We start from the raw sequence: 27,506 nt of genomic DNA, 5'->3' as shown, positions 1-27,506 counted from the left end.
AGCTTGCTGCCAGGCAGAAGTATCATTTAAATGATTGCTCAACCTCACATAATAAACAAACACTGCAACCCTGTATGTCTTTCCAGAGTGAAAAGTTTATTTCAACAAAGAATATCTGAAGTGCCGCACAATGGAATGGAAATACCTGTTTCTGCCATTTCGTGCAAGGTCATCATCGAATAAGGAGGTTCCTGATCACTAAAAGAAAAAAAAACCTTGTTAATTATTACCGAGTTGGTACATTTCTATCTGCTCACATTGAATGAAAAACAGTACAGATAGTCAGGTAGTCCTCAACTTATGAACACAATTCAGCCCCAAATTTCCATTGCTAAGCAAGACAGTTAAGTGAGTTTTGCCCCATTTTACAACCATTCTTACCACAATTGTTAAGTGAATCACTGCAGTTGTTAAGTTGGTAACATAGTTGTTAAGGGAATCTGGCTTCCCCATGGACTTTGCTTGTCAGAAAGTTGCAAAAGGGGATCATGTAAACCCAGGACACTGCAACCGTGGTAAATGTGTGTGTTGCCAAGCGTCTGAATTTTGATCACGTGACCATGGGGATGCCGCAGTTGTCATAAATGTTTTGGTGCTGGTGTAAATTTGAATGGTCACTAAATGAATATTTGTAAGTCAAGGACTACCAACAGTCCCAACTCATGACAAAGCTCTCTATCTAATCTGTAGAATGGTCACGCTCTACTGTCCAAGAAATTCTTCTTACATCATCCTTTCTTCAAGGAGTTTAGACCAGCAGGTATATCTTGCCTTTCATCCTTACAACAATTGTGCCAGCCTCTCTCCTAAAATGGAGGGCTTTTACTACTGCTAGCTTACAAAATAACGTTAAGTGCAGGACCTCAGACAGACAACGCAGTTCAGCTGAGGGTCTTTAGCATATTTAATGTGATAGGATTATTTGGGGGATAAAATGGGGTAACTTTCGGGACACTGGATTCCATGGAAGGATAACTGGAGCCAAGTGAAATAAATGGCCATTCAAGCTACTGCTGCAGAGACCAAAATAACAATTACAGCTGTTTATCCAAGGATGTGCCAAAAAAAAAAGGGGTTCGTACAATTTTGTGAAAAACTAGTCATTTTCCCCCATAACAAAAGACCGATGGAAATAGGAACAGAACTAATTAGCCAATGAGGGGACTTCATAAAGAGCACCTGCAAAATCCAATGCAAGCAAATGTCTGGCATGACATTGATATTCTGCCTGTCTTTAATTATAGAACTCAAAGGAGAATATGCAGGGTTGCCTGGCTCTTTTACATCCTTATACCAGTAACAGCCAGCATGATCATCTTTACTTCAGTGAAGTTTCAATATTGCATGCCTTCCAAACATGCTTCGTTCCTTGCCGGAAAAGACACAAGAGATACAGAATGACTGATAGAGAATGATCATCTAAAGCAGTGATCCCCAACCTTTCTTATGCCGCGCGTGGTACCGGCATTAGCTGGCGCCATCTTTTTGATGAAAAAGTGCTTCCGGTGACCTTACCGGAAGCACTTTTCATCAAAAAATGGCGGCGCTAGCAAACCAGCTGCCTTGGTAGGACTTGTTCCACGGACCGGGACGGTCCGCGGACCGGTGGTTGGGGACCCCTGATCTAAAGAATTATGAGAGCTTTTGTTAACAGCAAAGGTACCCTGGAACAGGACTCTCCAATCTTGGCAACTATAAGACTTGTAGACTTCAACTCCCAGAATTCCCCACCAAGCCATGCTTCAGAGAGCAAGCTACAGGGTGGGGTGGGATGGGATGGGAAGCAACTTGCAACCTTCTTCTAGCTTCCCCATTGACTCTGCTTGTGGAAAGTCAGCAGGGAAGATAGTGAATGGCAGTTATGTGATCAGGGGATGCTGCCGCTCTCTGAATTGCAACAAGCTAGTTGCCAAGCGACCCAATCTTGATCACAGGCTGAAACTTTGAGAACTGGTCATCATTTCCTTAATTCAGCACTGTTGTAACTTCAAACAAGTGGTTGTAACCTGAAGGTTACCCGTAATAAGTGACGTATGTTCAACTTTGTTTAAAATCACTTCTTTCATTCTTCTAGCATCCCAAGTTACCTACATAGCATTCCTTCTACTTTCACCATAACAAGTAAATGATGAGCTACGTGGGCAATGACTAGTAAACCAGTGGGCTTCAACAGCTGAGGGTAGAATTGAAGCTGGATCTGATTCAACATCTCCACAACTACAGGTAGTTCTCAACTTACAAGTTTTCTTAGTGACCGTTCAAAGTTACAACGGCACTGAAATAAGCAACTTATGACCATTTCCCATACTTATGACCATTGCAGCATCGCCACGGTCACATGATTTACGTTCTGATACTTGGCAAGTGACTTGTATTTATGACGGTTGCAGAGTCCTGGGGTCATGTGATCCCCTTTTGCGACCCTCTGATAAGCAAAGTCAATGGGGAAGCCAGATTCCTTTAATAACTGTGTTACTAACTTAACTGCAGTGATTCACTTAACAAATGTGGCAAAAAAGTTGTAAAATGGGGCAAAACTCACTTCACAAATTTCTCACTTAGCAACATAAACGTTGGGTCCAATTGTGGTCGTAAGTTGATGACGACCTGTACTCATATAGTATTTTTCCTACAGCGACTAATCAAATGCCAATAACAATTCAGGGGAACAACAGCAGCATCTTGATCCTTTTTCTAAATGTCTAGTATTTGGTGTATATGATTCTAATCTTGTTGATAATCATGTTATCATAAGAGACACTCAGAAACCAATCCTCCATGACTTTATCTAGTCTTCTTTTAAAGCCACAAACTACTTTGCACTCTTCCTTCTCCATCACTTCTTTTTGTAACGCATCTATTACATCATCCAGAAACCAGTGCAATAGGGATGTAGTAGTAGAGGGCCACAGCTTGCTGGCTTGGCACCTCTGTGGTTTAAAAAACAGTTTTCTTTGTTAAGCTTGACTTCTGGTGACTGGATGCACACACACCCTATACCATTTTTGGCAACAAAATGCAATGATCTCAAATTCCAGAGACAGGAGTCAGATAAAGGTTTCTCCCAAAACTGTGTTGTAAGCAGGCATTTTCCAAAGTTTTCATCTAGTGATTCACTGTCAACATCCTGAAAAAGTGGTTTATGGAAATCCTTCATCAACAATGATCCCAGGAGCATTTACAAATAACACACATTATTTCCTCTGTCAAAAATGTGTGTGCTTTCAAAGACTGTGGAACCAGCTTTAGCCTCTTTCACTAAAACATGTGTGTGATTAATGCCTATTAACAACTTTTATATTGTACCTATATTGCTTAATTTGATTATGTCACCCTTGACTGATGAAAGGCTATAAAGCAGAACTAGGGTGTGTTGGGTTACAAACCTAAAACAAAAGTTATAATCCAGGTAGCGTTAAAACTAAGGCTGAACCAAAAGAAACATAAATAGCTTCCCTATATCATTGAACTGCAGTTCCCAAAGTTCTCCAAGCAGCACGACCAAAAGTGGCTGATCTAATATCTAATCCATTCAATCTTTTTTTGAAAAGTTAGCAGAAATTACAAATCTGCTACCCTCAGACACCAAAAAACTGAGGGTATGTTTAGCTAAGAGTTTCTCTCCAAAACTACCTTCTTAATAGGTACTTTCCAATGTTACTAATGATTCAGCATCCTGAAAACGTGTCTCAAGGAAGCCACAAACACACCCACTTTTATCTCATTAAGTCTACAGCTTCAGCCCTCTGATGGCTCCAGATAGCAAATGAGGAATCTGTAGCACTCAGGTTCATTCACTGCCTTATTGCTCTCCAGATACTTACTTGTCTACTAATGTCCGAATTACTGCCAGCGTGTCAAGTACTAACACATCGACATTATGTTTTTTCCTTCTGGGTTCATGTGGCCCCCTCCCCCGCCGAGGGGGCCGTACTGGGTCCCTCTGATGGCTCCTTGTTTCAGGTACAGGCATTCTGCTGTTCTCTGCCTGGTGATTCCTGGATTCTGCATTCTCTTCTGCACCGCTGTCTTCTCGACAAACACAGGAATTGCCCATGCTGCTAACTCCCAAGGTTTGTAGCAAACAGAGAATATGCTGTTCAAAGGTCAGCCGTAAACCTTGGAAAAGGTTTCTGCTTGCATAGAGCACAACCAAAGCAACAACAATCATCTAGACAGTTTTAAAATCAATGTTTTGGGGAAGTTGAATTGTAGCCTTTGCATCATACAAGTTTGTAAAAACTGGAATGGGCAGGAAATGGTTGGTTTACTTTCTGACATCATCACTGGTGATACTCATTGGTTATCCAAAAGAGACCTGCAAAAAAAAATATCAATCTGAATTTAAATTATAATGAAGCAAACAAGCCTCCCACACCTCCATATTCAAATCATAGATTGACAGTGGCATGTCATTGTGCCTTAAACTCACCAGTTACCTTTAGCAGAAAATATAAAATTTGGAATCTGTCCCACCTGCAAACCTTGCCTGATTATTCCAAAATTTGCTAAGGTCACCAATGGTTTATTTATTATCTGTTCTAGGTTCAGACACTTTGTTATTCAAAGCTACATCAAGGACAATAAGCTAGAGCATGCCACAATTTATTTATTTTTTTCTCTATAGCATCTCCCCATATTAGAAAGCTTTGTATTCTTTGCAAGAAGTAAATTTCCAGGCTTTCTCTTCTTTGCTGCCCATCAATAATAGATTGATTGGTTCCAAGAAAAGACAAAGGGAGCACCAGTTAGTACAACAGATGACAGGAGGAGCAATTGAGGCCACACAGCTTGGAGTTTCTTACCTATGATTATTTTGGGGGGGCTGTGCATACTTCTTGAAAATGATGCAAAAAGAACACACAGCCTTCTATTTATCTATCTATACCCAGAAAAAATAGTTTGGAAACTAATGAACATAGAAAATCCTTCAGGTAATTCTCAGACATGCTTTTTTCAGACTTCTACAGAGGAACATATCTGTCAGTCACCCCAAGTCTTCCCAATATAAGGCAACCTACCTGTTAGATGGACTGTCTACCAAATGAGACAATGCAAATGTAACAGGTAGCACAAAAAACTTTATGTCAAACAATTCACTTATAAATCACAAGTAGCAAAATTTGTGGAGACACATAATTTTAAATAGATTTAAGTAGAATTCTAGGACTCTTCCAAGACAATGTGGTCTCTTTACTAATAAAGGGTAACTTGTTTCTCTTGTGTTTGCCAAGATAGTCTTTCTTGAAATTGCAGCTCTGTAGAAACTGCAAAAACACCACAAAATCTTGTAATTAAAATGTCACTCTATTTATAAATGTATATGGCCATTTGGTTCAAATGTATGTCTTTGGGTGACTAAGAATAATTAAATACTACGCAAAAGCATAGGACATTATACAAACAGCATAAATATAGCAGCTGAAGTAAAAAGTGTCCCACTACCAAATTAACATGACCATTATTATGCAACAAGTTTTCCTATCTACCTATTCTTTTCACTATTATCTTTCTTCTACAAAGCCTTCCTCAATAGCTGCTTTCATCTCTCTTATGGCAGTGTATGTATTAAATAAATGGACATTAGCGGCTACATACTGTATATAAAGGTTAAGCGGAACCAGTGTTAGCATCCCATCTGCTGCCCGAAGCTGATGGACCACAGTCTTTTCTTTCCCAGCTCTGTTCTTTTTTTTAACCATTCAAAGGTTGGGATAGACTTAGCAGGATGCATCTCAAGGAAACTTCCTATCCTGAAAATACACTTATAGAAGTCAGCGCTTTTTAAAAGAATATGCTGCTTCGTACAGAACCAAAATCAACAGATCAGAGACTTCAGAAGACCATGCATGCATATTCAACAACGGTATCGATGGAAGCTCAGAGCTGAGCTGTGGATTCCTTGGTGCTCTCAGAGCTTGGTGGTTTGTTTGCCAAGGTTTCAGTACCAGAATAGGGAACATTTTCTAGCACTGAAGATATTCTCTGAGCTTGGTTGTTTTCTTGTAGTCGTTTCATTATCCAAACTAGGTAATATCATCAGTTGCTAGTTTCAACCCTGAGCTACAAATACTCTCTTTTATGCTACTGAAGATATTATCTAGCCTGGTAACAAAACATCTGTAAGCAAACCACCAGGCTCAGTCAGCACCAAGGACTTCACGTTCAACAATAACGGTTGGCAGCACTAAATACTTATGAAATGAGACTTGCAGAGAACAAGGACTTCAAACTACCAAGTTGCTTTCAGCTGTTATCTTACTTGCCATGTGTATTTTTAGCAACATTCACCAACCAATTGCATCAGATATAAATACTTGGAGAAAGAATTCTATTTTTTGAGTGACCCAGACATAAAACTGTGAATATGTTTCAGGATCTTTTGATATCTAATATGTTTCTTTATCAGAATAAAAGCTGCACACCATACTTCCTATGAGGTAGCTTAATGAACATAATAATGCAATTGCCATCTTTTATGCAATAGGTTTATTTAATGTGTTGGACAATGTACTCACACAATATGTATTTCCTCCTAAACATTGTTTTAAATCACAAATATATTTTCAAAGCTGATGAGGACTCTTTTGTAAGAAATCCAAATGACTGAAAAATTATAGAAATGGTACCAGTCCACTTATTTGTGTAACATGCAATGAAATTATCACTATTTCAGAGATTCTTTTTACATCGTAACCATCAGGAAGAAAAAAATCCTCGCTCTAAATTATTGCTAAGAAACCACATTTGAATATTTCAACCACCAAGCTTATTTCAATTTCTTTAGTGATTGCCAATATATGAAAACTCAGCTTTCAGATAGCTAACCCATAAGTTATTAGCAACATTGTTGTGATCACAGAAAATAAAAATATTTTTGTCTCTCTTGCAAAACATCCATATATGTGAGAACTTCCAATATGAATTACTGAGGACATGCCTTATCTCACCACATCAAGATTTGCCTTATATTCTAATATTAGATTTGTTTATATAAGTTCATATTTAATAAATTCCTATTTTAAAAAACATTTTCTTACCACAAGTTTGCCCTTCTTGTTTTTGTTAAATTCATTGGTCGTTACAAAACATTCCAGAATCTCTATTTTAATCATAAAGTTGTTTTAACTGGAAGACATCTGGATGACATTTGGCATTAACCTCAAAACTGCTTTTCAGGTTGACAAACCATTAATGGTGAACATAAATAAGCATGTATAAATAATTAAATGTTCATATATCTTACTGGCCATTAGGCCATCTTCAATCAAAGCTTGAAGTTTGTCAAAGTGCAAAATATATCAACACATCAATTTCTGCTAATGGCTTGATCCTTATCCAACTTGAAATAGCGAGATGTTCAAGAACAGGCTAGATCAAGCATTCTGATAGCAAGGTTCATAACAGAATACTGTACACAACACTTTCAAAGAACCATCAAAACAAAACACACAATTAATATATTCACATTCACTCCAGTTTCCATCATGATAAATAAAGGGCCACAATAAGAGGCATATGGCATTTTTTGAAGATAAGTTGGGGAAAAAGATCTTATGAGCTACAACTATACTATCTTAAGCATCTGCACGACTGGTTTTCTAGGCATATTTGAACCACAACTAAAGTCAATAAAATATAATTCAACTGTTATCAAATGTGAAAAGTTGGCTTAATCATAGTTTATTGAACAGGCCACAATTGGCTCTGTTCAAACAGAGGAAACCAAACAAATGGATTATGGTTTAGCTAATAGTCTCCCGTAATGCAACACCCACAAAGAGCTGGAAGGACCAGGAGCCAGTCTTTTGAACAATAACTTACTCCGAACATGGATATGAATTTTATTCATAAAATTGCTGCAAACTAAAACCTATATTCTCCCATAAACAGTTTTAGGTTTTTCTTCTTGAACCCTTGTTTTTAAGGCACCTTCTGCTCTGTTGAACAGTTGCAAGCAACAGCCACAGGTCTACGTGGCTCATAGTTCATCATACTATGCGCTGACTGGGATAAAATGATGCATTCCCACCCATTTTCTTCTAGTAATAAAAAACTACACAGATCCACAGGCTATGAAATTGTCTTTGAGGGAGATGGGTGATACATAAACGTGAAAAATAAAAAAAAATACTGTAAGATTTTACATGCTGAACCAAGATCACTCAGTTATCCTGAGTCTATTGAAAAAAGCTGTAGGTCTGTAACCATTTTATTTCTTTCAACTACTACTGGAAAGTCCTAGCATTCTTTTCAATACATGTCTAGCAAATATGCTAAATCGCAAGCATTGGCTTTAGTCAGATATATATACATGGAACAGCAGCCATGCCTTACTCGAGTCAAAAATAAGAAAATACTAATTCGAGATTTGACTTATAGGAATATTAATTTGAATCCATACCCTGTATATTTTCTCAACTTTACTTCTTTTTCTTTTCTATAACTTCAGTTCCTGGTGAGAGCATCCATGCATTTGGAATAGGTTGTCATGTTCTCGTAGGACGTTTTTCAATTTACAAATTTAGCAAATAGTCTGGGAATTTCAAGATAGTTTTCCAATCCAAAAAAAGCAACTCAATTAATTTTTATCACAAACAAAGCAATCCAGGAGAATTCCACAATTTTTTCCATGCTGTCATTGAGTAGTTAAACTATTCTCTGTTCTCTGCCCAGTTTCTTATGAGAAAATGTGTGGGAAGAATTGTTGGAATGCCATAAAAATTTCTCAGGCAGGTGAAATGTGTCTCAGCGTTCTGACCTCGCATCACATTCAAATGAAACGAAAATACAGCTCATAATACTCAACTTGAAGGGCAGAAGACAGTTTTCGTTCTCTTCCAAGACTACCCATAACATTTCTCTATTCTCAAAGTAGCAAACAACACCATCTGTAAAACTGGAAGAAACAAAGTTCCAAAATACAGATGGCTAAATTGCTTCCAGTTCCCATTGTTCAGCCATATTCAATCTCTTCAGTCACCAATATGGAGGAAAATTCAGCACTGATGGATCATTTTTGTGTTTGAAGCTACAAATGTTCACCCTCATTTGCAAGGAATCTACTGGATAGTTGTGTAGGGCTAGTAAGTATGCTGTTAGAACACAGAAAAGTAGCCAGGTAGTCCTTGACTTACAACAGTTCATTTAGTGACCGTTCAAAGTTGCAATGGCACAAAAATGACTTATGACCAGTTTTTACTTATAACTGTTGTAGCATCCCCCTGATCATGTGATCAAAATTCAGCTACTTGGCTTATTTATGATGGTTGCAATGTTACAGGGACACGATTCCCTCTCTGCGAACTTCTGACAAGCAAACTCAATGGGGAAGTCAGATTCACTTAATAACAGTGTTACTAATTTAACTACAGTGATTCACTTAACAACTGTGGCAAGAAAGGTTGTAAAATTGGTGAAATTAACTTAACAAATGCTTCACTTAGCAACAGATATTTTGGGGTCAATTGTGGTCGTAAATTGAAGACCTGTACCTGTAATCCACATTAAAATTATGAGAGGAACCTGCAGCCTCAAATTGAAATAGAGCTTCTTCACATGCAGCTTTATGACACTGTTTGGATCTTGCACATGAATTTTAGAGCAGGGTAAATATTATTATCTTTTTCTTTGCCTTCCTATTCTACTGCAACAATCCTTTATTTTAAGACATAGTGCTAGCCAACCCTGAAATCAAAACCTTAATTCCAATAACTTAGAAGGACTGGGGTGACATGATAGCAGTCTTCAAATGTCTAAGGCGTTGCCACAAAAAAGAGGGGGTCAACCTATATTCCCCAAAGCACCTGAAGGCAGCAATGGATGGTAATTAATCAAGGAGAAAACCAACCTAAAACTAAGGAGAAATTTCCTTACAGTTAGAACAATTAGTGGAATGACTTGCCTGCAGAAGTTGTGGGTGCTCCAACGTTGGAGGTTTTTTAAGAAAAGACTGGCCAGCCATTTGTCTGATATGGTATAGAGCAGGGGCCACCAACCTTTTGGACCTCAGGGACCACCAAACTCATAATTTTAAATCCCATGAACCAGAGACCCTGGGAAAATCCCCCAAAAAGTCTGCAGGAAAATTCCTCTAATGATCGACCATCTCCAGCTCTGTTCTCAGGGGGACAGAGAGAGAGACACTTTTGACTTCATGCAAGGAAAGCAGCAAAAGTCTTTCTTTCTCTCCTCCAAATTCCACCAGAAATGAGTCTTTGTGAGACTTGTTGCACAGGCGCTGCCTCTTGGAGCAGGAGGCCTTGCAGGATCCCAAAGACTAATTTCTGGCAGAGTTTGGGGGAGTGAAAGAAAGACTTTTGATGCTTTCTTTGCATGCAGCTGAAAGCAGGAGAAGTGGAAATAAGTAGTCCGGTGGCCAGGCGAGGCACGTGGGGCAAATTTCCCCCTTCCACCCACTACATGTTGGTTGCAATGCAAGCGATGCAAGCCTTGTGTTCCCGCAGGTCATGTGGGCGGTGCAGCCTTGTACAGCCTGGATTAATTACTTTGGGGGGTGCTTTGGGGGTGACATTTCTCTGTGGACCACCACAATTTTCTCAAAGACCACCAGTGGTCCCTGGTCCACTGATTGGTGACCACTGGTATAGAGTGTCCTGCTTCAGCAGGGAGTAGAAGACCTCCAAGGTCCCTTCCGACTCTGTTATTCTGTTAAATTCTATTAAATATTCTGAGATCCTAGTCTTGTTAAATCCATAATGGCTACATGAACAGTATGAACCAATTCTATGTGAAGAACTAGTTCTAGGTGAGGAAAATTAAAAAATTCAGAAGAAAAAGCAATCTCACTTAGTAGCATGCAAAACATTTAATGGTCAAAATATTTTGATTTCAAAACAAGCTGTTTTAAGAATACAGATACTGGAAGTGGTGTGATTTCAAAATAAGTATTGTGTATTTCATTTTGAGATTAATTACACAGTAACTTCCCCTTTTAATAGTTTTAATGTTTAAAAAAATCCTTTTAATTTATTGTCAATTTTTCTACAAACATGAGAAGATCGGTAACTATGCAGAAACAGCCATTTTATTTGCAGGTTATTTCATTTTTCTACCCAACTGATAAGCACAAAATTGCAAGAAAACCTTAAAGGACTCTACTGCTAGCCTTAAGTAAACCAATAAAAGCAGTTATCTAGGAATGTGCAACATTTCATATCTGAAGCCAAAAATGTGTTCCAAGTAAATGTGGGCATGTTGTTGGTGTTTCCTTAACTCAAATGCTTGTTTTCTTGGGAGCCAGGGAAACACACAGATTCTCTAAGGAGGCACTAACAGTTCCATCTTGATTTAGAATCCAAAGGGTCACTTACTGGTAGAAATTCCTAAAAAACCAGAGCAACAGAGTCAAAAGAGAGATAAATCATGATATAGGAAGTAAAGATAAGCATTTAAAAGGAATAGACAAAAAATCCACAATTTCTTTAAAATTCTTATCGAAGTGATTTTTTTGGTGAGTCCTTTTCCTTTAGCATACTACTATGGGGAGAGGGGAGATTATAACAAAAAAAGGAAAAAGGGAGGTATCCAAAAATATGTATTCACCCACTGCTTGCTCCAACCATTACCACCACATATCCCTCAAAGATGACTCTTGAAGGAATGCTGCTTAAAATATCTGGAATATGAAATTTAACATTATGGGGAGCTTATCCCTCCATTTTGAACAGAGATAAATCCAGGGCAGGAACTCAAGAAAAGAAGCAACAGACAACCTCTCTCAAGAGATGGATAATTTTACTGCTTTGAAAGTGACTCAGTAATGCAAATAGGTCAGAATTATCTATATCCTGAGGAAGCCTACAATATTAGAAAAACACAAAGCTAACCACTGAAGCACAAAGAGGCAGCTATTTCACTGAGTTCGTATTTTGGGCTTTTAATAACCTCTCTTTCCTTACTTATCAGCAGCACATGTGATTTGTGCATTACTGGACTTAAGAAGAAAGAGGAAATAGCTGCCAATCTCCGAGAAACTCCAGTTTGTGATAAAAATACAATATCGAGCAAAGTCTGAGGTCCTCAATCATTCCACTTCTGTGCATTTGGGGTGGGGAGGGCATTAAAATTCACAGTTCTTTCCAACAGATGTTTATCTCCAGTGAAACTTTCTTTCCCTCTGGCTCTCCTTTCAGTAAAGTATCTCTTTCTTCACATTTCAGTTTTTCCCAGTTTCCAAACCTCTGAATCATAGAAATACATTTCCTCCTTCCCAAGATAAGGATGGGTTCACATTCAAGGTTGTACTGGGTAGAGGTTCATAGGCACCTTAGCCTTAATGGTGAACAATTATGCTTATCTCTCTGCCAATGGAACTATACTGTGCATTGTGTACAGACCAAGAGAATAGGGTGCAGGTACTCCTCAACTTATGACCATAACTGAGTCCACAATTTCAGTCATAAGGCAGGCCACCAATTTTACCGTGACCAATTTTACCATCTGGTTGTCAAGTGCATGCCACCATTGTGAACTCATTTGTTGCTATTTTTTAGCAACTAAAAGCTAGCAAAAAATGGTGATTTATGCTGGGTTTGATAATTTTCAGTGAAAATGGCATAAATTGCCGTCATGTGACCCTGCAGCATTGCAAATGGTTGTAAATGGGGGCTGGTTGTTGAGTGCCCAAAATGCAGTCATGCGACTGGTGGGACACACACACACTTTGAATCCTCTGTTGGGATCTGTTGTAACTTCAGTCAGTAAGTGGCCAGTCATTAAGTCCCGGACTATCTGTATTGCCTCTCTTGTATTTTCTCTTTAGGTCCACTTATGAAAGGGCAAAAGAAAATTAATGCAAGGCAAGGAGGTTGTTCTAGAGAAGAGGAATATAATGGAAGTGAGGAAGAAATTGCATTCGCTTTTTAGATTTAGTCATGCCTACAGACAGGCAACCACAGTATTGGGAGGCAAAGCAGAACAAATCAATAAAGAGGAAAGCCTATTTAAAAAAAAAAAAAGATGCCCGAAAAGATTCCCGAAAATAGAAAGAAAAGCTACATCACCCTAATAAAATTTAAGCTGGAGTAGTGCGTTTTAAAATGCTACCAGGGATATTTATTTTGGCAAACCAGAGCACCAGACCCCAAGAGTCTTGCATGTGAATGGCTGTTTTGTGCAAAATGCCAATTTTTCTTTCCCCCTCTCCCTTCTTTGATAATCTGCATTACATGAATATGTATGAATGTATTTGAATTATTTACACAGCTACCACCACCTTAAAAATCACTCAAGGCAATTTGCTACCCGACCAAACCGCGTAAACCAGTATAAAAAAACCAAGCTGGAGTCAGAAAATTGGGATGGCAAGCAGACAATTATATGCAGGCATCAAAGGGTCCCTTTCTACTGAATTGGGGCAGCTGATAAAATAAAAAAAAAAAAGACCTTTCAAATCCGGTTGTACGTATATATCTGCCCGCATATCTGCATCTCCAAAGGCGGGCAGGGGTTTAAATCCATGCATAAGTACCCAGATAGACCCCTCCCCTCATTGCACCCCCATATGCAAACGTGCAAATCTCCCCTGCCTGTATTTGTGGGCACGGCAGAGGTCGGGCAAACCCACCCACCCATCCATTCATTCACACACACACCTTTTGCACGTGTGCGTGCGTCTCTCTCTCTCTCTCTGTGTGTGTGTGTGTGTGAATGCCGTATCGGAATCGAGCCTGCAGAGAGCCCTCCTCCTCTGCGGAGACCAGGGAGCGTCAACGTGGGACCCCTCCCGGGAAGGGTGTGCAAGCGCTGCCTACGAGGAACAATGAAGCCCGCGGCGACACGGGTCTGCGCGAACGTGTGAACGGGGGTGGGTGGTGGCGGCGGCGGCAGGGCATATTACCTCCCCTCCCAAGGGGTCTCGCGCGAGGGCAGCCGGGCGCGCCTCCTCACCTCCCCAGACGAAGAAGACGCCTCAGGCGGCGGCGGAGAGGGGGGGAGCGGTTGCTCTTCCCCTCACTAGACGCCGCGGCGCTTTTCCTCTTTCTCCCGCCGCTCGGCAGGGGCTTCCCCGAAGGGCGAGACCCGGCTTCGCCTCAGGGCCTCGAAGGCGAAGCGGCAGCGGCAGTAACAACCCTCCGGTCTCTTCTCGCCATCAATTCTCCTCAGCAGCGGCCAGGCGGAAAGGCCCGGCGCGCCCGCCCTGAGCGCGCGCCTGCGCACGAGCGAGCCACTGCGCGCGCGCCCGGGAGGGGAGCGGGGCGGCCCCGCCCACTCCTCAGCGCCGCATCTCCGAGCAACCCAGCCGCGCCCCTTCCCCCCACCCTCTCTCTGCCCCACCCACTCTAAACTATAGCGAGGCCGAACCAATCGCTTCTCCCCTTCGTTGATTGACGACGGTTTCTGCAGGCGGAGGAAGCAGGGGGGAAAAAAACCCTTTCGGTGACTTGGATTGGAGGGTTAACCCCGCCCACCTGCCACGGATTTTGATTTCTCATTGGCCAGCAGGCCGGCAGGCTTGGACGGGGATTCGCCGGGCGGCCTGAGAGCGGGCGGAAGAGGCGGGGCGGAAGTGCGGAGGGGGTGGTCGGGGGCGTGTCCTCGGAGAAGCCGGGCCTCTTGGCCGCGAGGTGGGTGTTGAGGGGAAAAAGTGGTCGTTCGAAGGGTCCATGGCGGCGAGGTGGGTGCTGAGGGGCGGCCTTTTTTGGACCTTTTGAGAGGCCAAAGAGTGGCTGGTCTTCGGAGGAGGAAGGGGTCGCGTGAGGAGAAGGCGGAGCGAAGACGATCCGGTTCTGCCCGTGAGGGACAAAACCTGATTCGAATCGGCCTTTGCGAAGCGCTCCCGGTTCGGCGTTTGCCAGAGACGCTGAGGATCCGGCGACAGCCCAGTTTAAATTCATGATTGGGATGACGTGTACCCGCCCTTCGTGCAAAAAGTCGGCTTCCCGAAACGGGGGCCCTCCAGATTCCCGCTCCCATCATCCCCAGCCAACTCCGCATGGGCTCGTTGGAGGCTACCGGAATGGGGGGGGGGGGGTGTCTCTCGAGGCTCCAGAACCCTTTGGGGTCCCTTATAAAGTAAACGACCTTGAGCCAGGCCCGGAATCAGTAGGATGGGAGACTACCAACTGCCTGAGGCCTGTCTAAAAGTTAGAATAGCGGTAGAAATGAGAGAGAGAGAGGGAATATTAGTATTCACATTTTTATACTATAATAACAGGATAAAAGTAATAACTACATGAAAAGATTAGAGGTTGAAAAAGGGCATCACTCTCAAATATTGTGATTGGCATTGGAATGGCACATCGAAACAGTAAACTAAATAATGAAAGATACCGTGTTTCTCATATAATAAGGCCGGGTCTTATTTTTTTTTTGAGCCCCGAAAAAATGGCTAGGCCATCTTTTCGGGGGTGACTTAATTCCCCCCCCCCCTTGCATCTTCGGGCGGGGGGCGACGGCTTGGATGTTGACCTCGGTGTTGGTGGGGCACTTTGTATCGGGGTCAACGCAGGCAGCACCATATCTGGGTGTGCAACAAAAGTACTTCCTAACGGCAAGCCCCCCCACCATTCCCCCCATTTCGCATGTTTTAATATAGGCCTTAATTTGGGGGGAGGGGCTTAATTTCATTTCATGCCTATAAAACATGCTGGGACTTCCTATTGGGGGAGGCCATATTGTTGGAGAAACAGGGTAGCTTAATACAAATATGCATACTAATATTAAAATTATATGTTTGATTAATGGGATAAATATTAACATTGTTATTTGTATCAAAATGAATGACATCCAGATGCCACACTGTTCATGTATTGATATTGATGTATATTTTAAAAAATTTGTGTGTGTGCGCATACACACACACACACACACACACACACACACACACACACATAAAGGATGGGAGACCACTAGGAAACCATTCCAGATTTCAGGGAGAGAGCCATTTCAGGGAGAGAGCCATTCTGTACAGGTAGTCCTCTGCTTTCAACAGTCCGTTTAGTGACCCTTCAAAGTTACAACAGCGCCAAAAACAATTACTCATTTTAAAAAAAAATTTTATTTATTTTGTCAAGCGATTATAACAGGTATAAGTATAAACATAGTTATGAATACATGAAATGGATACATATAAGAAAAATAAAAAGAAACAATAGGACAGGGACTGTAGGCACGTTGGTGCGCTTATGCATGCCCCCTTGGGACTATTTTTCGCACTTAACGACCGTTGCTGCGTCCCCATGTAATCAAAATTCAGCCACGTGATAATTGACTCATATTTATGACTGTTGCAGCATCCCGGGGTGAGGTGATCCCCTTTTGTGACCTTCTGACAAGCAAAGTCAATGGGGAAGCCAGATTCACTTAACAACTGTTGTCAAATAAGGTAGTAAAATGGGGCAAATGTAACAATGTTTCACTTAGAAACATAAATTTTAGGCTCACTTGTCGTAAGTCAAGGATTACCTGTACTTCCAGTGCAGTAGTGAGCAATTGGGTAGGGAAGAGGAGATATGTAATAGAGACCCATCCACCCCTAAGAAAATCTAAAATGTTTGCTGGGCAAAATCAGAATACAGGTAACTCCTCAGGTTACATATCCTTTGTGTTCTCAGCTTCCTTTGTCTGTTTGCAAATGATCACACTTGCGAAGTGCTAGACCTGTGTTGTTAAGTCAAGATACAAGGCAAAAATTGCATTATTGACCATTCCAGGCCAGAAAGCATAGCTTATGAGTACAGGCCTGGTTCTAACCCTTTTCTCTGCATAGGCTGCTCCAGAATGGAAGGTGGAGAAAGCAGCACGGACCTGGTAATTAACAAAAGGTTTGTCTCGGAGGCTGAGTTAGAAGAACGTCGCAAGCGAAGGCAGGAGGAATGGGAGAAGGTTCGGAAACCTGAAGACCCCAAAGGTACTTAACTGTCAGTTGGGGGATTAACTAAAGGGTCACAATCCCAAACAGTGGGATTAAATTGGTACATTCAACCAAGTTCTGGTCCATGGACAGTGGCTGACTGGAAGGATATTTGAGCAAAATTATACATAATAATCAAAATGAAACTAACAGACCAGTTCAGTGTCATCCTGAAAATATTCCTATTTATTTCACTGGAAAAGGAAGCTAAGGAAGAAAGTACAGTAACACAGAACAGATGACAGTCTTCCAATAACGAAGAGGTTGCATCGAAGAGGTTGCCGCAAAGAAGAGGGAGGGGGTCAGCCTATTCTCCAAAGCACCAGAGGGCAGGACAAGAAGCAACGGGTGGAAACTAATGAAGGAGAAACTAATGAAGCAGTCTAGAACTAAAGAGAAACTTCCTAACAGTTAGAGCAATTAACCAGTGGAACAACTTGCCTCCAGAAGTCGTGAATGCTCCAACACTGGAAGTTTTAAAGAAGAGATTGGACAACCATTTGTCTGAAATGATATAGGGTTTCCTGACCAAGTAGGGGTTGGACTAGAAGACCCCCAGAATCCCTTCCAACTCTGTTATTTTATGTTCTGTGTTCAAATCTTCCTGGGCATACGAGTGTTAGGAAGAGGTCAAAGGAAAATTCACATACTCAGCTATTAGCTTTTAGCACTCATCACATTTTTCAGTACTTCTGTGGGGTTTTTTTTAAATATGGGAAACAAGTCATAATTTGCCAGGATAGAGGGAGGCTAATGGTTTTCTTGAAGCTCTTAGCAAATTATAACAAAGGCCTGAGTTGGGAACTTTTTGATCTACAGCTCATTATCTCAGCCACTGTATCGCAGTGTCTCATCAAAATAATGTATAATAACTTTGTTACCTGTAGTTGCATGTGTAACAGAGTTATATTACAGCTACTGTGAGTTTAGGGCAATAACATCTTGTCAGTTTTGTAGAAAATGTGCATTAATTTCACCAATCACAATTGTAAACTCAATCATGTCTGGAATCGACAGATTAAAGTTTACAGGTATCAGTTCTTTTCCTAACATTAAAAAATGGCTAGCTGGATGTGCTTTAAGGCAGGAAGGCTTGTTATTACCTGTGGTAGATTAACTCGATGGATGGAGTAAATTTTCCATTAGAGCAATTCCTGAATTCTGACTGACAAATCTATTTCTTCTTCTAGAATGTCCCGAAGAAGTGTATGACCCTCGATCTCTCTATGAAAGACTTCAGGAACAGAAGGACAAGAAGCAGCAGGAGTTTGAAGAACAGTTCAAATTCAGTAAGTTTCACTAAGCATCCCTGAAATTCAGTCACACGATGTGACCCCCTTGTGTGTGTGTAGTTTTTTTTTTCTTATCTCCCTGGTATGGTAGCCTTAAGAACAGAACTGTCTCTCCTGAAATGCTTCCTTATGGCTTTGCCACCTTCTTACAGTTGTGCCAAGGTAACACAGCTGGCTTCCAGAAACCAGTCTGCCCACCTCTGCAGAGGAAAGGAAAAAGCATTGCCATGTGAAGCTATCTGCCTGCTTTTTCTTCTTGGCTTCAAAAGTGGCAGATTCAGTTGCAGATTTATTCTACCTTCATACATCGGTGGACAATGGGGAAATGACCTGCAGGCGAAAGCATTTGTTTTTTATCTTTCCATCTGGCAGCACTTGTTAACTTCCTGATCTTTCTTGCCTATGTGAAGCTTTATGTCAAGGGTTTGACTTTAAGGCTCGTGGATTTCAACTCCCAGAATTCCCCAACCAAACATGGGGATTTGAAGTCCACCTACCTTAAAGTTGCTAAGTTTGATAAAGGCTGCCTTAGAGAAGTCCTATGATCCTTAGAAAAGAGGTGCAGTGCAGCTGCTTTGAAGCATTAACAAATAGATGTTATGGTTGCACTCCTGCATGCTCAGAAACATCTTTTGATGTTTGAATATAATGTGTTCTCCAATCCAGAATTATCTCAGTGTGGCCACTATATCCAATTATTCAGCCCCCTAGCTCAGTATTCCACAGTCTTGGCAGCTTTAAAGTGTATGGATTTTCTGGCTGGGGAATTCTGGGAATTGAAGCCCACACAAGTTGCTAAAGTTAAGAAACACAGCTCTGGCTTGTTTACTCTGGCTGGCAACAGCCTTTCAGGTAAGGATCATCCGGAGAGTTGTGAGATGCGACATCCTTAGACTAGCCCTTTTTTACGGCCTTTCCTTCCTTCTGTCGTGGAATCATTGGCTTTTGGGAAGGAGTGGCTGTACATTGTGCTGAGCCCCAATTGTCTTGGTTTCGGTTCAAAGGGTCCATTGGTGCATTTTAAGTAATTGATTTTGTCTGCCTGTTGTGCTGCTTCATCGCCACCTCTCTTTATTGTATTTTGTTATCTTGGTGTGCAAAGCATCACCTGGTCTGCAGACATCGGCTGTTTTCAGGGCTTGCTGATTATGAATAGAATTTCATATAGTTAACACCCCATACTGTTTTGTTAATGTTTCTAGTCCTTAAGATTATAAAAATGCATGGGAACGTTTTTACTTAGCCTTTGGGCTAAGATCAAGCATTGTATCTTCAGTGGCCTTTAATCTCAGAACCCAGGTTGTTGAATGAACCCCCAGATTTCATAGTGAGAAATTTTAGTTCAGGGTGCCCCTCTTTCCTATAGTTATGTTTTCTGTTTCTGCATTCTGATAGGTTCACGCATTATAGCAAGCAGTAAAAGTGGTTTGATTTTGCCTTAACATGTTGCATTTTCCTGACCATTGGGTTCTATAAACAAAGCTTTCTCATTTTTATGACACACATAAACCAGGGCACTGCAAGCTAGTTCATCAAATTGCACTAAAGTTAAGCTTCACATAGTTTGGCAGCCCAGGCCCTAATATGATGAAACCTGTTTCTGGGCTGCTTCAGGTCGGCTGTGGGGTGTATGAGTAAGTGCTCCTCGGGCCAAAAAAATATTCCTGTATGTAGGAAGCTATAATGTTATAAAAGAAGGTTGTGTGAACTTTCCCATTCTTGGAAAATGTAGATCTTGAAAGCAGATTAAATGGCAATCAAACAGGTAAATATGGATGTGTATTTACTGTGATAGCATCAGCCAGGATGGTGGTTCAGCCTTTTTTTCCAAAATTCAGTAAAACCTTGAATGGTGGAAGGAGCAGGTTTGCTGGAACCAAAGTCCGTTAAAGCCGTTTGGTGACATTTCCATAATTAATGCAATTGTCAGACAAATCTACATAAATGATATAAGTTATTACATCAATTGTCTGGCGTTCTGCAGAAACAGAGTTTGTAAGTTGGAGACGAGGTCCAAATGAAAGTGTGGCCCATTGCATCAGAGTGGGAGGTCCATCAAACGGGCTGTCCCGTATCTTCCTAACGGATGGAATAAAAAGGTGCTGAAATGAGACGGCAGAGGTGCTGTAGCCAAATGTGTGGGTTTATCGCAGTCTTGTGATAATCTTGGCTTGTTCTCTGCAGAAAATATGATCAGGGGCCTGGATGAAGATGAGTCCAAGTTCCTTGATGAAGTTTCTCAGCAGCAAGCTCTGATAGAAAAGCAGCGTCACGAAGAAGACCTCAAGGAGCTGAATGAGTACCGGATATCCTTGGCCCTGAAAAGGGGGTGTGGTCCTTCTTCCTCTTGGGGCGTGGGGGGGGGTTCAGAAGCAGCCATCAGCATGTTTCTGGGAAGCCTTTTTCTTGTCTTTGAACTCTTTGGAGGGCTAAATTATTCTAAGACAGGTGCCAAGTTTACATTATTGGTGTGCAAGGCATTACAGCTATTCCTCAATTTACCACCACAGTTGAGCCCAAAATTTCTGTGGCTGAGCGAGACAGTTGTTAAGTGAGTTTTGCCCTGTTCTGTGACCTTTCTTGCCACAGTTGTTAAGTGAATCCTTGTAGTTGTTAAGTCAGTAACCCGGTTGTTAAATGAATCTGGCTTCCCCGCTGACTTTGCTTATCGGAAGGTCGCAAAAAGGATCAAATGACTCCTGGGACGCTGCCACCATCATAAATACATTTCCAAATGCCAAGCATCCAATTTTTTGATCGCATGACCTTGGGGATGCTCAACAATCCTAAGTGTAAAACGGTCATAAGTCACTTTTTTAGTGTAACTTTGGTCACTAAATTAATGGCTTTAATAGTTTAGTTGGGGTGAATAAGCTTCATTGCTATGCTATGATGTGTCACACTTTTAAACTATTTTGCTGCTTTAAATCTTTCTTTGGTCTGAGACAGTCAATACAATTTGATTTGAAAAGTAGACTGTCATGATATCCACACGTTTATATTTATATTGCCACTTTTAGATTCTATTTTGTCATGAACTTTTAACATAGGACAACATTGTGCAGATAGTCCCCGATTTTCAGCCGTTTGTTTAGCTACGGTTCAAAGTTACAGTGCAATGAAAAAAGTGTTTTATGACCAGTCTTAACAATCATCACAACATAATCACATGGTCAACATTTGGGCACTTGGGCAGCCTTTCTCCTTTGCAGGGAGCGTCAATTTTTTCCATCTCTGTGCCTACAGGTAGTCCTCAGATTATGTCTGGTTTATACCAGACCTCCCATTTGTGTAGTTCCAACAGCTGCCTCCCTCTCCCTGGTCATCTGATTACATTTTGGGCATTTGGCAACCGATTTGCATTTTTGACCCAACTTTATGACACGGTTTGCAGATTTCTTCAGATTTCCAGCAAAAAAAAATAATCCATTAGGTAAAAGAGCCTCATTTAATGACTGTCATGATTTACAACCCTCATTCTGGGATTAATTACAGCCATAAGTTGAAGACTGCTGAAATAATAAATCTCACTGCAAACTGACTCCCATTTAAGATTTATAGTATTTTCTCTTTAGTGACCAAACCAGTCAACTTGTACAAATCAAGAAATAACCATAAGGAATGATCATAAAAGTCCAAGTTCTTCTTTTTTTAAAAAAAAAATTGGCCACAGAGTGTGAACATGTCTGCCCAGATCTCCAATTCGGTGAGTCCCTCATCATGGTCTGCCTGTCTCTTTAATTTTAAATATTTAAAACACCAAGTTTGTTGGGTGTGGATTGGACAAACAGCAGGCTAGAATAAGAATAAGAATAGAATAGAATAGAATAGAATACTTTATTGGCCAAGTGTGATTGGACACACAAGGAATTTGTCTTGGTGTAAAAGATTATTAGTGCAGCTAATAATGTAAATAAAATCTGGGGGCGGGGTGGGGAGAGAGATAAAAAGCCATTGAATTCCTGATCGAGCACACGTCTGCTAGCCTTTGCCAGACTAAGCTTCTCAGTGGCTAAGCTGTGTTCTGGCTGGTTGGGCTGGTTTGACTGAGGCTCTCTGCTCTAAATTTTCCATGATTTCATCCTTTTTATTTTTTTTGTTGGCTTAGTTGTTTCCAGTTTCCATCTGTGACTTACCAGTTCCTGCTTTGTGGGCTGTGCATGACTATGCAGCGTCTATGAAAAAGAAACCCTAATGATTCTCTTTTTGCCCAGCAAACATTTTAGGTTGTTTATTATGTATCTCCTCTTCCCCAACCAATTGCTTATGATTGCACTGGAAGTACAGGTAATCTTCACCTTACGACCACAGTTGAGCCCAAAATGTCTGTTATTAAATGAAACATTTGTGATGTGAGTTTTGCCCCCATTTTATGACCTTTCTTCCCGCTGTCATTAAGTGAATCACCGCAATTGACAAGTTAGCCACCTGGTTATTAAGTGAATGTGGCTTCCCAATTGACTTTGCTTTGCAAAAGGGGATCACATGACTTTGGGACAAGCCATGGTCATAAGTATGAAACAGTTGCCAAGCACCTGAATTTTGATCGCCTGTTCATGGGGATTCAGGTCGTAACTATGAAAAATGGCCTTAAGCCACTTTATTTCAGTCCCGTTGTAACTTTGAATGGTCACTGTTGTAAGTCAAGGACTACCTGTATTTTCCATCATGGAACTATTGGGGAATCATTTTGAAGCCTCTCCCAGGTGTTTTCCCTCTTTTCCATGAAGATGGAAAACATGGTTTCATCATTCTGGTAGGTGAGGTTATCAGGGTCGTTAATTTTGCTCTGGAATGGCGTGAAAATTACCAAGGAGTCTCCTGTGGGTTTTACTCCACTAGTTAAAAGTCTGTAGAGATTCTCAGACATCCAGGTTATGGTTGTTCCAAAGGTGCTTTTTCAGGAGGCAACTGGACTTTCTTGTTTTTTTTCTAAGAAGACATTTCACTTCTCATCCAAGAAACTTCTTCAGCTCTGACAAGATGATGGGGAATAGAAGGATTTATATTTCTGGCAGACAAGCTGGTCATTTGTGTCCTTTTAGAGAGTAGTTGAAGCCACTTGGAGGTTTATCTGTGTCCTCGGGGTTACCTGAGTGGTGCTCTTGGTTCCTGTAGTCTGCAATTTTTCCTCTGGAAATCCATTTATACTCCCACACCATTCCAAAGGTGTTCGTCCCAAATGGTATAGCTAAAAATCTGTAGAGATTCTCAGTCCTCCAGGTCTGTAAACCACTTAGAGGATGCTGTAAAGCACTATGAAGCAGTATATAAGTCTAAGTGCTATTGCTATTTTGAGCTGTTTTCAAGAAAGATCCTGCCCAATGTTGGTTTTTGGTAAGTGTGCCATTCTTGGATTCAGTTGGTGGCACTAGAGAGCTAACTTAGTGGAGCTGCAAGGTAGTCATGATATGAAATTGATCTTGCAGAGATTAGGTCTCTAGACAGAAGGAAAGAGAGAGAAGGAGGGGGAGAGAGAGATGCACACATACACAGAAATATACACAGATTAGCTGGGGTAAAAACTAGGAAGGGTGGAATTTGAATCTAATCCTTATTTGGTTTTAAGAAAAAGCTCTTTGTTCGAACTCTGGTATTATAATAGACCAAGTTATGTAGCTCAGTGGATGGTTAACTGGAATGGATTTGGTGTGCCACGTGCAAATTTTCTTGCTTTAGCTGAATAGGTCTTTGTATTAGTCCTCTTATGCTTGCTGGTGGGGGAAAAGTCCATTAAAGTTAGCTTACAGCCTTACACATATTTGTACATACAGTACTCTCTTTCCAGACTTTGTGTATGCCAGAACCAGATGCTAAGTAAGTGTAGTAGCAAAGATGTAAGAAAAAAAAACCTACTTGTTAATGCTTGTAGAACTGCAAATACGGCTATACTACAGCGTATAATGCTGTAGCACAATTTTGTTGTGTGTCTTCTGTGTTTCCCCCACTGCATTCTTTTTCTCCTTAACTTTGAGTTCACAACACTTTGTCAAAAGTCGGAGCCAGTGCTGACTTGAAAAAGGAAGCGGACAAGAAACTCTCGGTAAAATCAGAAAACAAGAGCAAATTCTCTCAGGCCAAGTTGTTGGCGGGAGCTGTGAAACACAGAAGGTATGTTTTGCAATTCAGTAGTTTTTGCCCCCATGGCTCAGAGTGGCAGCAGTAACAAAGGACTCAAGTCTTTAGATTTTTCCCTGCAATAAAACTAATTAAATGTCAGATTATTTTTTGCAGTTGGATGAAATCAATCTCTTTTTCCCTCTGTGGAATTAGAGTCTGTGACATGTACGTAAGTCTGGAAATGAGGTTCCACGTATCCAGAAGCATCTGGCTATGTTCAGTTACCCTTGGACCCACAATGGGCAGCCGCTCTGCAGCAGGTCTTCCCAAAGATCTCATGAGGAATTGGACCTCCCCCTGGACAACTTCCAGGCAAAGGAGGGGCCAGGCTTCACTAACAGATTCCTCAACTCTTTGTTCAGTGACAATGGCACTGAAAAAAAAGGGGATATGACCGTTTTTCACACTGACCAGCCTTGCAGCCTCTTCACGGTCACGCAATCAGAATCCACACACTTGGCAACTGGTTCGTGTTTGTGACGGTTGCCGTATTCTGGGAATCACGTGATCCCCTTTTGCAACCTTCAGAGAAGCAAAAAACGGGGAAGCCAGATTCCCTTGACAACTGGGTTATTAACATCATAACTGCAGCTATTCCCTTAACAACTGTGGCAAGAAAGGTCATAAAATGGGGCAGAATTCACTGAAGTGTCTTATTTAGTAGTGGAAATTGGGGACTCCGTGGTGGTTGTAAGTCGAGTATTACCTGTAACGAGGAGGAGAGCAATAGAATCGTTGTATAATGGATTCTCGCCCCCACAGTAGCCACGGTTTGGAGCCCTTAAGGCTCTGCTGAGTGCCGACAGACTTGACATACGCCTGACAGGCTCCCGTCTCCCTCTTCACTATTTTTAGATTGTGAAGGTCAGTAGGTGGAAAACTGACACGTTGGGAGACACTGTTCCTCGACCCTGCAGCCTTTCCCAGAAGCCTCAGAGACAGGTTGATGGGATGCTTACCTGATCAGGAGAAACAAGGGGTGAGCTGGGAGGACAGAATGAGAAAAGGCCTTGGAAGTCTTCTCACCCAACTCCTCTACTCAAGCAAGAGACTCGATACCATTTTGAACAAGCGTCTGTCCAGTCTCTTCTTAAAAGCCTCCAGTAATGGAGCCCCCACAACTTTGGAAGGCAAGCCATTCCAACTGATTTATTCATTGAGCACTACCCTCCATTCCTGCATGGTAGTAGTGCCCAACGAAGATTCTTGGAATGGGTGGTAGGAAGCCACTTCTGAGTTGGCATTTGTGATTTGGAATGGGTTACAGGAGAGGATTATTTTCTTCTGGGGGAGGAGGAAGGCTATCCAATGGGTGAACTATCAAACCCTCTTCATGGTTTCAAGGAGACAAGCAACCTAGAACTAAGAAGAAATTTGCTAACAGTGATTAAAATAAGATAACCTGTATTGTCATTTTTTTTTCTTTTACTGTGACTGTGAGCGCACTGGCCCACATTAAAAATGAAATTCTGTTGCCTGCTCTCAAAAGAAAGTATTATTAACCCGTGAAACAGCTTGCCTTCAGAAGTTGTGGGAGCAGGTTGGACTAGAAAACCCTCCAGTTCCCTTCCAACTCTGTTCTTCTGCAGCCATTTTTGTTAAGGCCTGTATCGCTTGCTCTCTTCATGGCTAATTTGCAAAGATAGTCTTGTCTTGTGATAAGCCAGAAGGATGGTAGCATTCTTGGGTTTCTCTTCCTGCGATGGCTCACTAGCAGGCTAGCAACAGCATGAGAAACACTGTTGATGTTCCCTAGTCTGTCAATCAAACATGTGCAGGAAGAAAGCCAAGTTCAGACAAAACCCACCTCTGTCCCGGTCTGAGCTACCTCTCTTCTCCATTCTTAATGCCACAATAGGGCTGTACATTTTTTTTACATCTTCGGTTTACCATGCCAGATGAGAGCTGCCTTGTAGTTTGTAGCTCACCATTTATGGAGGATTGATGTACAACTTCAGCCAGCTGTGGCATCTGAACCAACTGTGGTCACCTTAGCATGATGTGCGCCTCTGATTGTGTCTTTCTGCCTGCCTGTTTTCCATAATTTTAAGTTCCGCTCTTTGGATTTGTGTCTCTTTGCAGTTCAGAAGGTGCCAACAGTGTAAAAAGGTTGAAACTGGACCCGGATCCTGACCATGATAAGGTTCCAGGTATGTATCGGAATGTGTCGGGAAGGTTCCAGGTTTATGGGGTTCAGTGCTTGGCATGGTTAGCTCTGCCCTGCTTTCACGCGTTGCCCTTGAGCGGTTGAGATGGAAGGGGATTTTACTAATGGGACATTGCGCTGTTTCTCAGCCCTTGGCGACTTTAAGAGGGGTGAACTTCAAATCCCAGAATTCCCCAGCCAGCCTTTGACTGTGCTCTTCTTGGAAGAAGCTCTCCAGGGGTGGAATTCTACCGGTTCGGCCCAGTTTAGGCAAACCAGTAGCTCCGAGGATCATCCGTGAGCACCGCTTTGCTCCAACAATCAGCTGTTGGGCCCACCTGCCTACCCTGACTCTATTCTGACCTTTTATTTCCTGGTTTTCAAGCTCAGCTGCTTTGTGTAGCACAGCGGATTGCCGCGCGTCAGCTGTTTAACATACAGGATTGCAGGAGGTCAGCAGCAAACCCCGCCGCGCATGCATTTGGCATGCATGCGCGCGCTCACCGAAACGGTTGTTACACCGGTTGAATCGCACCCCTGAAGCTCTCCATGCAAGGGGGGCTGGTATGAGAAGCTGTTTATTTAGCGTATGGCAACAACAAGGTTAAAAAGAAAAACGTCCCAATTAACATTCTCAGTGAGCAATTCTGAAACCATTTCTTTACAAATTCAAAAGCAGGCTACTTGTCAAGTCAGTGTATGACGGAGTTGCAGGCAGAAAGTCTCCATTCCAAGGTGCCATCCCACAACACGTCGCACCACAGCTACACTCGGAAGAGGAGGGCTTTCCCCATTTAGGGAGGGAATGAGCTCAACTGCCGTGTCGGGTCCTAACCCTATTAAGGTCTTGAGGGGTAGATAGAATGCAAATTGAATATTTTGGTTCAGCTGCAATGCACCTGCCATGTTGACTCCTAGTCCTATTGTGGTCTTATGGGGCAGACAGAATCCAGATAGACTAGAGTAGAGGAAACTGGGAGTGGAGCAGAACAGAATAAAAAAGAATAGACTGGAATAGAACAGAACAAACTAGAATAGAATAGACTGGAGTGGAGTAGAGTTAGGAAAAAAG

The 27,506-nt window shown here is 41.7% G+C and overlaps 2 protein-coding genes across 7 annotated transcripts in view; one reads left to right on the top strand and one right to left on the bottom strand.

The window, feature by feature from the left end:
* RSPRY1 (ring finger and SPRY domain containing 1) overlaps window positions 1-27,506 on the bottom strand; it is a 169,999-nt gene that overhangs the window by 17,702 nt on the left and 124,791 nt on the right. The window contains exons 1-3 of one of the 3 annotated variants that reach the window (XM_026680121.2): window positions 13,912-14,383; window positions 3,825-4,318; window positions 146-198 (exon numbers count right to left, since the gene is read on the bottom strand). The exons of 1 other annotated variant lie outside the window; for it this stretch is intronic. In XM_026680121.2, the coding sequence (XP_026535906.1) occupies window positions 146-198; window positions 3,825-4,171 (400 nt within the window). In that variant the 5' untranslated portion in view covers window positions 4,172-4,318; window positions 13,912-14,383. Of the gene's footprint in view, window positions 1-145; window positions 199-3,820; window positions 4,319-13,911; window positions 14,384-27,506 lie in introns of those variants that run through there. One more of the 3 variants, XM_087971722.1, reaches the window with a different exon arrangement.
* Window positions 14,538-27,506, top strand: part of PSME3IP1 (proteasome activator subunit 3 interacting protein 1) — a 37,219-nt gene continuing 24,250 nt past the window's right edge. For 2 of the 4 annotated variants that reach the window (XM_087971742.1, XM_087971739.1), the window contains exons 1-6: window positions 14,538-14,638; window positions 16,733-16,873; window positions 18,067-18,165; window positions 20,353-20,479; window positions 24,154-24,279; window positions 26,371-26,438. In XM_087971742.1, coding sequence (XP_087827868.1) covers window positions 16,744-16,873; window positions 18,067-18,165; window positions 20,353-20,479; window positions 24,154-24,279; window positions 26,371-26,438 — 550 coding nt within the window. In that variant the 5' untranslated portion in view covers window positions 14,538-14,638; window positions 16,733-16,743. Of the gene's footprint in view, window positions 14,639-16,732; window positions 16,874-18,066; window positions 18,166-20,352; window positions 20,480-24,149; window positions 24,280-26,370; window positions 26,439-27,506 lie in introns of all 4 variants that reach the window. The other 2 variants (XM_087971741.1, XM_087971740.1) reach the window with 2 other exon arrangements.

Source organism: Notechis scutatus, chromosome 9 (assembly GCF_049901735.1).
Source record: "Notechis scutatus isolate UNSWTSFEM ecotype Mainland chromosome 9, rNotScu1.2, whole genome shotgun sequence".
In the NCBI taxonomy this organism is placed as follows: Eukaryota; Metazoa; Chordata; class Lepidosauria; order Squamata; family Elapidae; genus Notechis; species Notechis scutatus.
Note: the sequence above shows the minus strand (reverse complement) of the source record. Positions and strands in the feature narration are given on the sequence as shown.